The 13,442-nt window shown below is 40.9% G+C and overlaps 1 protein-coding gene across 1 annotated transcript in view; it reads right to left on the bottom strand.

Moving 5' to 3' along the window:
* lmtk2 (lemur tyrosine kinase 2) overlaps positions 1-13,442 on the bottom strand; it is a 157,552-nt gene that overhangs the window by 72,815 nt on the left and 71,295 nt on the right. Inside the window, exon 6 of the mRNA XM_072559819.1 lies at positions 11,332-11,419. Coding sequence (XP_072415920.1) covers positions 11,332-11,419 — 88 coding nt within the window. The remainder of the gene's footprint in view (positions 1-11,331; positions 11,420-13,442) is intronic.

The raw sequence follows: 13,442 nt of genomic DNA, 5'->3' as shown, positions 1-13,442 counted from the left end.
TCTTCTAGAGGACATCCTTTTTAAATTCCTGCCTAACGCTATGTAATATCCCTTCAGAACCTCAACCTTTTCCCTTCGCATGTTGTTGGTTCCAGTGTGGACAATGACCTCTTGCTGATCCCTCTCTCCTTTGAGAACATTCTGCACTCTCTCGGAGACATCCTTGATCCTGGCACCAAGGAGGCAACACTATTCTGAATTTTTGCTGCTGACTACAGAAACGTCTGTCTGTGCCTCGGTCTAGAGTCCCCGAACACAATTGATCTCTTGGAACCTGACGTACCCCTCACTGCATTTGAGCCCGGTTTTTAATTTAAAAAAAAACTAATCCAGTTGGTGTGATCCATGTTGGGACCAATATCATTGGCAAGAGTAGGCAAAAGGTCCTGTCTAGGGAATATCAGGAATTAGTGACAAAATTAAAGAACAGAACCAGGGTTATAATCTCTAGATTATTACCTGAGCCACTTTCAATTTTGTATTGAGATAAGAAAATTAAAGCAGCAAACATGTGCCTAAAGGACTGGTTCCATTCCACTGGAGTTGGTATTGGGACAGGAAGGGACAGCCTCCACCTAAACTGATCTGGGTCCAATGTTCCAACAGAAAGGCTAAATAGAGTGGTCACAAAGACTTTAAACTAGTAAATGTTGGGGAGTCAATACAATTCCAAAATCAAGTAATAGGACAGGAATTTTTTTAAAAATCAGGAATCCTACTTCAGGTATGACAGGTAATGGCAAAACTAGAAGAAGTGCATTGATTAAACCAGAAGAGAGAAAGAATAAACTGGTGAATTAAACTTCACTGCTGAGGGACAGGTTACAGAGTATGGCCCAAATTACAAATTCTATAAATGAATGTGCCGAACACAAGTAAAATTAAATGAGCTACAAATACAAATTCAATTTGGAGATGATCATATAAGTAGCCAACTGAAACATGGCTGCAGGTTGGTCGGGATTGGAAACTAAATATACCAGGTTATAAGGATTGCAGGATGGTCAGAGAAAATAGCAGGCTAAGTGCAGTAGCCTTACTGATTGAAACAAAATTATTTCAATGGTGAAGGAGGATATCATGAGGGGAAGGTATTTTCTGGAGAGCGTATGGTGAAACTATTGAACAGTAAAGGAGCTAAAACTGTAAAAGGTGTTGGGTATAGACCACCTGATAGCAGTTCTGAAGTACTAGATTGTATAAAAGTAGAAATTGGGCAAGTGTGTAGCAAAGCCAGAATACAGCAAACATTGTTTTAACCAGCATTCTTGATAAACTGGCAAAAATTATTTACTTCAAATACCAGAAGTTTACTATGTTATCACGATCTCTGCGATGTCCGAGTAGTCAGCAGAAGGTACAAGCGAGAAGATTCCCTGCCAGTCAGTTTTATTTAAGGCAAATCTATTTGTGCTGTAAATAAATGATAAGTCATATGTACCCTGCATTATGCTTCTGTTACTTAATGTGCACTTTACCATTGATTATGTGGACCACTTGATCAATTGGAATATTTTATCAACTAGCATACTCCTGGTCCCATTGGTGCTCCTTAATAAAAGGTTTGCTGTAGCAGTGGAAAAATTGTAACTTTAATACAAGGTTAGATCTCATGGAATACAGGGAGAACTAGCCAATTGGATACAGAACTGGCTCAAAAAGGTAAAATACAGAGGGTGGTGGTTGACAGTTGTTTTTTAGACTGGAGGCCTGTGACCAGTGGAGTGCCACAAGGATCGGTGCTGGGTTCTCTACTTTTTGTCATTTACATAAATGATTTGGATGCAAGCATAAGACGTACAGTTAGTAAGTTTGCAGATGACACCAAAATTGGAGGTGGCTCAGTGGTCAGCACTGCTGCCTCACAGCGCTAGGGACCTGGGTTCAATTCCCACCTCGGGCAACTGTCTATGTGGAGTTTGCACAATCTCCCAGTGTCTACGTGGGTTTCTGCCTGGCTCCGGTTTCCTCCCACAGTCCAAAGCTGTGCAGGTTAGGTGAACTGGCCATGCTAAATTGCCTGTAGCGTTAGGTCAGTGGTAAATGTAGGGGAGTGGGTCTGGGTGGGTTGCTCTTCGGAGGGTCGGTGTGGACTTGTTGGGCCGAAGGGCCTGTTTCCACACTGTAGAGAATCTAATTACAACAGGACCTTGACCAGATGAGCGAATGGGCTGTGAAGTATTTAATTCAGGTAAATGCGAGATGCTGCATTTTGGGAAAGCAGATCTTAGCAAGACTTATACAATTAATGGTAAGGTCCTAGGGAGTGTTGCTGAATAAAGAGACCTTGGAGTGCAGGTTCATAGCTCTTTGAAAGTGGAGTCGCAGGTAGATAGGATAGTGAAGGTGGCATTCGGTATGCTTTCTTTTATTGGTCAGAGTATTGAGTACAGGGGTTGGGAGGTCATGTTGCGGCTGTACAGGACATTGGTTAGGCCACTTCTAGAATATCGTGTGCAATTCTGGTCTCCTTCCTATCGGAAAGATGTTGTGAAACTTGAAAGGGTTCAGAAAAGATTTACAAGGATGTTGCCAGGGTTAAGGATATGAGCTATAGGGAGAGGCTGAACAGACTGGGGCTGTTTTCCCTGGAGCGTCAGTGGCTGAGGTTTACAAAATTATGAGGGGCATGGATAGGGTAAATAGGTAAAAAGTCTCTTCCCTGGGGGCGGGGGGCGGAAAGAGTCCAGAACTAGACGGCATAGGTTTAGGGTGAGAGGGCAAAGATATAAAAGAGACCCAAGGGGCAAGTTTTTCATGCAGAGGGTGGTACGTGTATGGAATGAGCAGCCAGAGGAAGTGGTGGAGGCTGGTACAATTGCAACATTTAAAAGACATTTGGATGGTTATATGAATAGGTAGGGTTTGGAGGGGTATGGGCCGGGTGCTGGCAGGTGGGACTAGATTGGGTTGGGATTTCTGGTCGGCATGGATGGGTTGGACCGAAGGGTCTGTTTCCATGCTGTACATCTCTATGGCTCTATCTGAGGGCAAATTGCTGACATATCTGGTAAACTGGAGGAGTGGCAGACAACAAAATAGAGATAATGGGTAGGTATTCAAATTGGCAGGACATGAGCAATGGTGTCCCAAAGTGATCTGTGCTATGACTCAATTAGAGTCACAAAGTCAAAGAAATACATAGCACAGACCCTCAAGTGTCCGTGCTGAGCAGATATCCTAGATAAATCTAGTTTGATTTGTCAGCAATTGGCCAATAACCCTCTAAACCCTTCCTATTCATATACCCTCCAAATACCCTTTAAATGCTAAAAATATACCAATCTCCACAATTTCCCTGGCAGCTCATCCATGCATGCACCACCGTCTGCATGACGATGATTCCCCTTAGGTCTCTTTTAAATCTTGCCCCTCTCACCTTAAACCTATGACGTCTAGTTTTGGACACCCCTATCTCAGGGAAAAGACTGTGTATTTACCCTATCTATGCCACTCATGATTTTAGGAACTTTTATAAGGTTACCCCTCAGCTTCCGATGGTCCAAGGGAAAATAACCCATGTCTATTCAGCCCTTCCCTATAGCTCAAGCCCTCCAACCATGGCAACATCCTTGAAAATCTTTTCTGAACCCTAACAAGTTTCACAGCATCCTTCCTTTAGCAGACAGAACAGAGTTGCACACAGTATTCCAAAAGTGACCTAACAAATATCCTGCCACAACATGACCTCCCAACTCCTACACTCAATGCATTGACCAATAAAGGAAAGTGTGCCAAACACCCTCTTCACTATTCTGTCCACGTGCGACTTCACTTTCAAGGAGCTATGAACCTGCACTCCAGGGTCTCTTTGTTCAGCAACACTCCCCAGGACCTTAACATTAAGTGTATAAGCCCTGCTCTGATTTGATTTGCCAAAATGCCACACCTCACATTTATCTAAGTTAACTCCATCTGCCGCTCCTCAGCTCATTGGCCCATCTGATCAAGATCGCATTGTACTGAGGTAACCTTCTTCGCTGTCCACTGCATCTCCAATTTTGGTGTCATCTGCCAATTTACTAGCCATACCTCCAACGTTTTCATCAAAATCATTTATATACATGATTAAAAGCAGTGGACCCAGCACAGATCCTTGTGGCACACCACTGGTCACAGGCCTCCAGTCTGAAAAGCAACCTTCCACAACCACCTTCTGTCTTCTACCTTTCAGCCAGTTCTGTTTCCAAATGGCTAGTTCTCCATGTTCCATGTAATCTAACCTTGCTAACCAGTCTACCATGAAGAATCTTGTCAGACACTTCACTCAAGTCCATGTAGATCATGCTTACCATTCTGCCCTCATCAATCCTCTTTGTTACTTCTTCAAAACACTCAATCAAGTTAGTGAGACATGATTTCAAAGTCATGTTGATTATCCCTAAATCAGCCTTTGCCTTTCCAAATATATGTAAATCCTATCCCTCATGACTCCCTCCAACAACTTGCCCACCACCAACGTCAGGCTTACCGGTCTATAGTTCTCCAGCTTTTCCTTACTATCTTTCTTAAAAAGTGGCACCACTTTAACCAACCTCCAGTCTTCCAGCACCTCACCTATGACAATCATTGACACAAATACCTCAGCAAGGGGCCCGGCAATTACTTCCCTCGCTTCCCACAGTGGACTAGGGTATACCTGATCAGGTCCCTGGGATTTATGCACCCTTATGCATTTTAAGACATCCAGCACCACCTCCTCAGTAATATGGACATTTTTCATGATGTTGCTATTTATTTCCAGATCCTTCTCCACAGTAAACACCCTTGCAAAATACTCATTTTGTGTCTCCCCCATCTCCTGCGGTTCCACACATAGGTGGCCTTGCTGATTTTTAAGTGGCCCTATACTCTCCCTAGTTACTCTTTTGTCCTTCATACAGTTATAAAATCCCCTTGGATTCTCCTTAACTCTATCTGCCAGAGCTATCTCATGTCCCCTTTTTGCCCTGATTTTCCTTTTACGTATATACCTACTGCCTTCATATTCTAAGGATTCACTATCATCTCTGCTGTCTATACCTGATATGTGCTTCCTTCTTTTTCTTGACCAAAATCTCAACTTTTTCTGGTCATCCAGCATTCCCTACACCTACAAACCTAACTCTTCACCTGTCTCAGGTACATGCTGTCTCTGGACTATCGTTATCTCATTTTTGAAGGCCTCCCATTTTTCTTTACCAGAAAGCATCCGCCCCCAATCAGCTTTTCAAAGTTCTTGCCTAATACCGTCAAAATTGGCCTTCCTCCAATTCAGAACTTCAACCTTTAGACCCGAGTCTATCCTTTTCCAACACTATTTTAAAACTAATAGAATTATGGTCACTGGCCCCAAAGTGCTCCCCCACTGATATCTCAGTCATTTCCCCTGCCTTATTTCCTAAAAGTAGGGGTCAAGCTTCTTCTCTAGCAGGTACATCCACATACTGAATCTGAAAATATTCTTAAGATTAGATTACTTAATGTGGAAACAGGCCCTTCAGCCCAACAAGTGCACACTGACCCTCCGAAGAGCAAGCCACCCAGACCCATTCCCCTACATTTACCCCTTCACCTAACACTACGGGCAATCTAGCATGGCCAATTCACCTAACCTGCACAATCTACGTTTGGAAAGTTAAAAATCGCCTACTAGTACGACCCTATTATTCTTACACATAACTGAGATCTCCCTACAAAATCTGCTGGCTATTGGGAGAGGTCTACAGTCCAATCCCAATAAAGTGATCATCCCTTTTTTATTTCTCAGTTCCACCCAAATACCTTTCCTGGACATATTCCAAGGAATATCTTCCCTAAGTACAGCCATAAAGTTATCCCTATTCAAAAACATCACTTCCCCTCCTCTCTTGCCCGCCCCCCCCAACCTTCCTATAGCATCTGCACCCTGGAACATTAGGCTGCCAGTCCTGTCCATCTGTGATCCACATCTCTGTAATTGCTATTTTATCCCATGTCCCTAACCATGCCCAATTCATCTTCCTTAACCCGTTAAGCCTCTTGCATTGAAATAAATGCAGTTTAATTTATCTGTCCTATCTCTTTCTCTTTGTGCCTGCCTCTCTTGACTATTTAACTTGCTCCTTTTCCAAGTGTACCAGTCTGAGACTGATCTCTTTCCTCACTATCTACCTAGATCCCACTCCATTCCCCCTAACTGTACTCATTTAAATCCTCCCAAGCAGCTCTTTATTCTCCTTGACAGTATATTAGTCCCCTTCCAATTCAGGTGCAATTTGTCCTTCTTATATAGGTCACTTCTATCCCATAAGAGATTCCAATATTCCGAAAATGTGAGCCCTTCTCCCCTGCACCAGCTCCTCAGCCATGCATTCAACTGCTCTATCCTCCTATTCTTACTCTCACTAGAACTAACCCAGCTATTACTACCCTCTAAAATCGCCTTTTTAAATTCCTGGCTAACTTCCTATTTTCTCTCCTCAGAATCTCATTATTTTCTCTTCCTATGTCATTCATTCCATTATGTACAACAACCTCCTGCTGGTCCCTCTCCCCTTAGAGAATATTCTGCACCCCTCAGAGACATCCTTGATCCTTGCACCAGGGACACAACACACCATTCTGATTTCTTACCATCGTGCACAGAAACGTCTATCTGTAACTCTGACTAGAGAGTCCCATATCACAATCAATCAGTCATTTGCAACCTGACCTACTCCTCGTTACATTAGAGCCAGTCTCGATACCAGAATCCTGACTGCCCGTGCTACATTCCCCCAAGAATCCATTACCCCTTATGTTTTCCAGAACAGCATGCTTGTTTGAGATGGGGATAGCCACAGAATATTCCTACATGACCTGCCTCATTCTCCTACCTTTCCTGGCGGTAACCCATCTACCTGACTGTATCTGCGGTTTTTCTCCCTTCCTATAACTGCCATCCATCAAACCCTGTAGCTTCTGTAAATTCCTCACTGGCTCTAACTGCCACTCCAACCAATCCATGCAATCCAATAGAAATCGCAACCAACTCACTTCCTGCAGACAATCATCAATAACACAGAAACTCTCCCTAATCTCCCATATCTGACAGGAACAACACATCATTCTACTGAAGACCATCTTTGCACCTTAACAATCTACAGATGCTGTAAATAGCACAGTCTTACTGCTCGAAAAAAATTGCTCCAGGCTAACGGAGTACCTATATTTTATACTTTAAAATTTAATCAAGAGACAGAGCTCAACAAAACAATATGATTAAGAAAACCCACCTTTGTTTACAAAAAGAACAGTAAGGTTACACTTAAAAATTTAACTGCTCCCCTGCTGTAAGGTCTCCCGCACTAGTTTCTCCAAGGTCAGCTGTGAATTTCATTGTTTATTGATTTTTCTTAGATGCACTCTGACATCCAGAGATAGTTGAACTCAAGTGTCAGAGGCAGTAGCTGTGCAGATTCACAGCTGGGTCAGACAGCAGTGTAGGTTTCTTTCTCATTTGAATCACTTCCCATGTGGTCTCTGTTGTCTCGCTTTTTCCTTTTTAAAGTGCAGTTGTTTTGATCTATTTTCCTCCCAAAGTTCCAAAACAATGCAACAGCTGATAAAACTGTAATTACTGCTCCTAGAATTCAAGGAAATCAGGTCCAACACTGAAAATACCTCAAAAAAAAAAGCAGCTCTTAGAGCCACAATTTCTTCCCGTCCTCCATCTTTGATTACCCAGAATCCTCCACATTTATTTATTAAAGGCGTATTTAATGGCATTGAAAGTCATATATCCAAATTTGCTGATGGCACAATGCTAGCCAGCATTGAAGACAGTGCAGATGAAAGCATAAAATTACAAAGTGGTACCGATAAATGAGGTGAATGGGCAAAACTGTGGCATGTAGACTTCAATGTATGCAAGTGACAGTTTATCTATTTTGGCCTGAAAAAATTAGTACTTTCTACATGATATCAAGTTAAATACCGTGGACACATCCTGAGAGACTTGGGTGTTTTGGTGCATAGACCTCTAAAATGTTACGAACAGGCGCAGATAACAATCAAGAAAACTAATGGAATGCTGGTCCTTATATCTAGGGGGCTGGAGTATAAGGATACCGTTATGCTGCAGTTGTACAAAACCCTAATTACACCCCACTTACAATACTATGAGTCAAACTGGGCACAACATCTTGAGATGAATAGGTTGGCCTTCCAGGGAGTACAACATCTGTTTACAAGAATGATACTTGGATTTCAGCGATTAAGTTAGAAGGAGAGACTAGACCAATGAGGCCAGTTTTCTCAAAAATTTAGAAGGTTAAGGGGTGATCTGATAGAAGTCTTCAAAATATCAACAGAAAAAGATGAAATAGATAATGATTTCCACTGACTGGGAATTCTAGAACTAGGGGACATAATCTGAGAATTGGAGGCAGATCGTTCAGGAGAAATGTTCTACACACAAAAAGCATGGTAGATATTTGCAACTCTAATCTACAAATGACATGGGTGCTGACTCAATTGTTAACATTAAATCTGACATAGATAAAAGTTTTGTTAAGCAAAGTCATTGAGGGATATGGGCCAAAGGCAGGTATATGGAGTCAGGCAACAGATCAACCATGACCTCACTGAATGGTAGAAGATTTGAGGAGCTGAATAATCTACTCTTCCTTTCAGTAACCCAGAGATTATTACATTTGAAGTCATGCTTGCTAACTAGTTTCCCAAATTCTATTTGTAGCACCACAACCCCTTCCCCATGTAAATCACTGGTACCAATATGGACCATTACCTATGGATGTTCACTGTCCCTCAGAAGAATGTCTGACAGCTGTTAATTAATATCCTAGGCCCTGGGACCAGCAAAGCAACTTGGACCCTCAAGTCACCTGATAGTTACAGAAAGACCTATATGCTCCACTAATTCCTCTATCACTAATACTTTTCTTCATTTCTCTTTCCTCTCCTCCTATACAGTCAGGATGCTTGCGGTGCCACAAACATGGACCTGAAGATCCAGCATCTTCACAAATATGCAAAATAGAAAAGAGTTTTGAAAATGAGCCCATCATTTGCTGCAATACCTGCCTGTTTCACTTGAACTGTCCAGCAGCTACTTCCTCCAGGCTTTTGAGCTGTGGTTAGACAACTGTGAACCTGCTATCCACATGACACTCAGACTCGTAAATGTGCCACAGTGTCTCTAGTCGTTGGTTAAGCTCCAAAACTCAGCTCAACTTTCTGCAGTTGGGAGCACTTTCTGAACAAATGGCCATCTAGGACTCTGGTAGGGTCCCTAACTCCCCATCTGCTACCATGTCTTAGTCTTATATTCACTTCCCTTATGCTAACTTTAGGAGAAAGTGAGGCCTGCAGATACTGGGGATCAGAGTTGAAAAGTGTGGCAGGTCAGGCAGTATCCAAGAAATAGAAGAGTCGACATTTCTGATAAAGGGCTTATGCCCAAAACATCAACTCTCCTGCTCCTTGGATGCTGCCTGACCTGGTGCGCTTATGCTAACTTTATCCTCCTTCCCTTAGTCTACTGACTTGCTTACTTACATTATTTTTATCAGATTACTTCAATTATTGCTCTTGACTTTCACTTATTCCTGTTGCTTCTCAGTTAATTCCTTTTTACAGGAAATAGACTTTTTAAATCACAAATGAATCAACCTGATAACTTCCTGTGATTCCCCTTCCCTAATCAGCAGTAACCTGAAGCTGCAGCTGTTAAACTATGTCTCGTCTCTCACTACTATGCTGAAGCTAAAAAACGTTCCAACCTGGTCTGTATGAGAGAGAAACACATTGGTGAAGTTACAGTCAATCTACAGAAGTTGCAGTTAGGAGATGGCTTTTTGTGTGTGTCAGTGTGCCAGTTATTTGGAGAAAAGAAAAAGTGTTAACTTGTGCCTGTTGTCTTTGCCAATTCAGTTACTGTGATGTCCAGGAAATCAATAGTTTCTTTCTACACTGCAATGTTAAGTTTAGTGGAAGATTGATAATTATTAGTATTATAGGTGAATTCTTCTAATTCTGCTTCTGTGCAATTCACATATCCTACACTTCAACATAAAACAAAGAATATTGTTTCTATGTGACTATATTACCTAAATGAGTTAGTGGAAACAAAAGGAGCACTAAAGCCAAAAGTACCCACGAAGATACAAGTAAAAGAAACAATATAAAAAATATTAAAATGGACAAAATGCCACCCATGGATAATTTACAAATCACCTTTTAGAAAATGTTAACTCAAAAATAAAATTTTCAATACCATGTATAAGATGGCAAGAGGATAATTTCTCACATATTGTATACGGTATACACAAACAATGTTAGGTGATCCCCAAATTCTATTCGTTGAAAGTAAGATCACTCTTTACAATTGTTATAGCAATTGGAAAGTAACGTTCACACACAAAGTAGCGTTCACACACAAAGTAGCTGATTACAAATGAAAAAATGCACAATGACTTATCAGCATGCATTTGCTGCATCTGAACTTCCTTTGACATTTAGCTTTATATTTAGATAATTTTCACATTCATCCTATGAATCATAAAAACACCCACAACTGCCTTCACATTTCTACATTAACAGATTCTTCACAGTTCTGGCACAAGTTATAACTCAAACATGCTTTTAATTTATTCGTAGAAAACATTAAAAGCAAAAACCTACATACAGTCGTAATTTCAAATGAGGATTAACAGTACATTCAGAAATCACTCAAACTCTTTCTTCTAGGTTATGATCTCATCTGATCTTTCAACAAAAAGCCAATTCTCTAGCATACGCAACTTTCTATATTATGAACATGCAAAAGTAACAATAGTTCTTAATGAGAAATAATCCACAATGCACATAGTTTGATAATATTTAAGTATTTAATAAATGCAAGTTATTCAGCGAAGTCCATGTATCTAAACGAAAAACACTGAGCTGAAAGTATCATCAATGCAAAGCATTTCTCACTGGCTGATTAGGAAAATGCTTAATATATCTCTTCCCAATGGGAGTATTTACGTTGAGTAAGGTCAGAAAAATTCTGGTTGTGACTTGCAATGTCGGATCTCATAACTGGAAACATTCAGCAGGCCCTGTCTCTGACCAGCTGTTGCAAGGACAGGTTTAATCAACATTAAGGAATGGGAGGTATGCAGCTACAACCTTAAAACATCCAGTTGAAAGCCTGTTCTAACTAGTACTTGCCCTGTTCTGCATGTAGCTTTCTTAAACTACTATCTAATACAGATTTGAAGGGAAAAAAAATCAATCCAGTAGAAGGGATAAAAGCAATGGAAACTGTGTTGCAGATAATAAGATTAAAAAAGTAAAAAAGGTATCAACAGCTGGTTATTTACTTACCAGCTGACAAAATTCAAACACCAACAGGTAAGGGACAGCATCCACACATTGTCCCAAGCAGTGAAGCACATTTGGGTGCTGCAAAACCCTGTAATTAGATATAATGATTAAAACTTGCAAGCAAAGTTGTTTGAGGCAAAACAATTCTGCTAATTTACACTTCACGTACCTTACAGTATTTTGATTGTCTACTATGTCAACAAAATTCCAGCATTATTTTTGTACAACTACAATGTCACAAAACATTCTAGAATGCTGAAAGAAATAGTTATTGAGATACTGGATGTGTTGGTGGTCATCTTCCAAAATTTTGTACATTCTTGGATGGTTCCTTGATTGTAGGTAACAAATATCACCCTACTATTTAAGGGGGCGGGGGGGACGACTACAGACCTGTAGGTCCTACATCAGCCGTACAGAAAATGTTAGAATATATTCTGAACATCGTGAAAAATGGACAGTTGGGTAATAATGATCGAAATTCATCTGAGGATTTTTTTTTAGATTACTTACAGTGTGGAAACAGGCCCTTCAGCCCAACAAGTCCACACCGCCCCGCTGAAGCGCAACCCACCCATACCCCTACATCTACCCCTTACCTAACACTACGGACAATTTAGCATGGCCAATTCACCTGCCCTGCACATCTTTGGACTGTGGGAGGAAACCGGAGCACCCGGAGGAAACCCACGCAGACACGGGGAGAATGTGCAAACTCCACACAGTCAGTCGCCTGAGGCGGGAATTGAACCCGGGTCTCTGGCGCTGTGAGGCAGCAGAATTGATAAAACAAAGTAGGAGGGCGTAGTAAACTCAGTTTGTGAAGGTCTCTGATATTGACCCCGACTGGAGGCTGATAAATAAAGTTAAAGCACAACTGAGGAAGTAAGATACCAGCATGGATTAAGGATTGGCTAACAGACAAAAAAAAACAAATAGTGATTCTTGCATTGATAGACTGAGTCTAGTGGGGCACTCGAAGTATTAGTAGTTGGGTCCCAGCTATTCACAATATATTTCAATGATTTGGATGTGAGAATCAGATGTAATTTTTCCAATTCTGCAGAAGACACAAAAAGCTTGGTAGTAATGTGTGTTGTGAGGAAGATGCAAAGCAACTTCAACATGAGTTGCATAGACTTAGTAAGTGGGCAAGAACATGGGAGATAGAATATAATGTGGGAAAATGTGAGGTTATTCACTTTGGTAGGAAGTACAGATGTGCAACGTATTTCTGAAATGCTAAGAGGTCAGAAAGTGTACACAGATATAAAAAAAACCTGGTGTCATCGTCAATAAATCAGGGAAGGGATTTTTAACATATAGGTGCAGCATGTTACCATCTAGTATAGTCTGGCAAAGTTGTCTGAGACTAAATGTAATTATGGACTCGGTGAAGAATGTTAATTAAAGGAATGGTTGGGTGAGAACTTGACTGGGTGTATACATAAATGGAGAACAAGTAATCAGAGAGTTCTGAGATGTGAGAGTTAGAATAACTGACTAGGAAAGCATATGTCTGGACACTCTATAGTTAATCTTTAACCTCTGTTTAACAATGGTAGCAGAGAATAGTTAGCTGTTTTCAAGTCAAAGATTGAAAATTAAGCATTATTGTAGTCAGTGATTTGGAAAAAGCATCAGTGATGGTTTATTTAAAATCTGAAATATCAGTGCCAATCTGTTTTCTGAATGCAAACGCATGACCAATGAAAGAATGAAAATTACCACGTAGACTTGTATTACTTCTTTACTAAAGGAGAAACAAGGCATTACCATGGCTTTTTCACCACCATACAAGAGCAGGATGAGATGCAACATTTTTAAGAATCGTTCATGAGGCATTGTCAGATTTTGATAAATTCAGAAAGAGTAAGCATAGTGCCATGGAAAAGCACTTAATGGAATTCAGTAGATTGTCGGAAGAACTGCAGAAATTCTATTTGGGAATCTCCCCCATTTGTGCTGACATTTATGTTTTAGATTGCACCAAAGTATTGCATTTAGACAGAGACTTCAGGTTGAGAACAAAGTGCTATAACAAATGTTAGAAGCTGACAAAAACTGCTTGGAAAGCATTCCTTTCTGGCAGTAATAATGGCGCAAATGCC

The sequence above is a fragment of the Chiloscyllium punctatum genome, chromosome 40, assembly GCF_047496795.1.
Source record: "Chiloscyllium punctatum isolate Juve2018m chromosome 40, sChiPun1.3, whole genome shotgun sequence".
NCBI lineage: Eukaryota > Metazoa > Chordata > Chondrichthyes > Orectolobiformes > Hemiscylliidae > Chiloscyllium > Chiloscyllium punctatum.
Note: the sequence above shows the minus strand (reverse complement) of the source record. Positions and strands in the feature narration are given on the sequence as shown.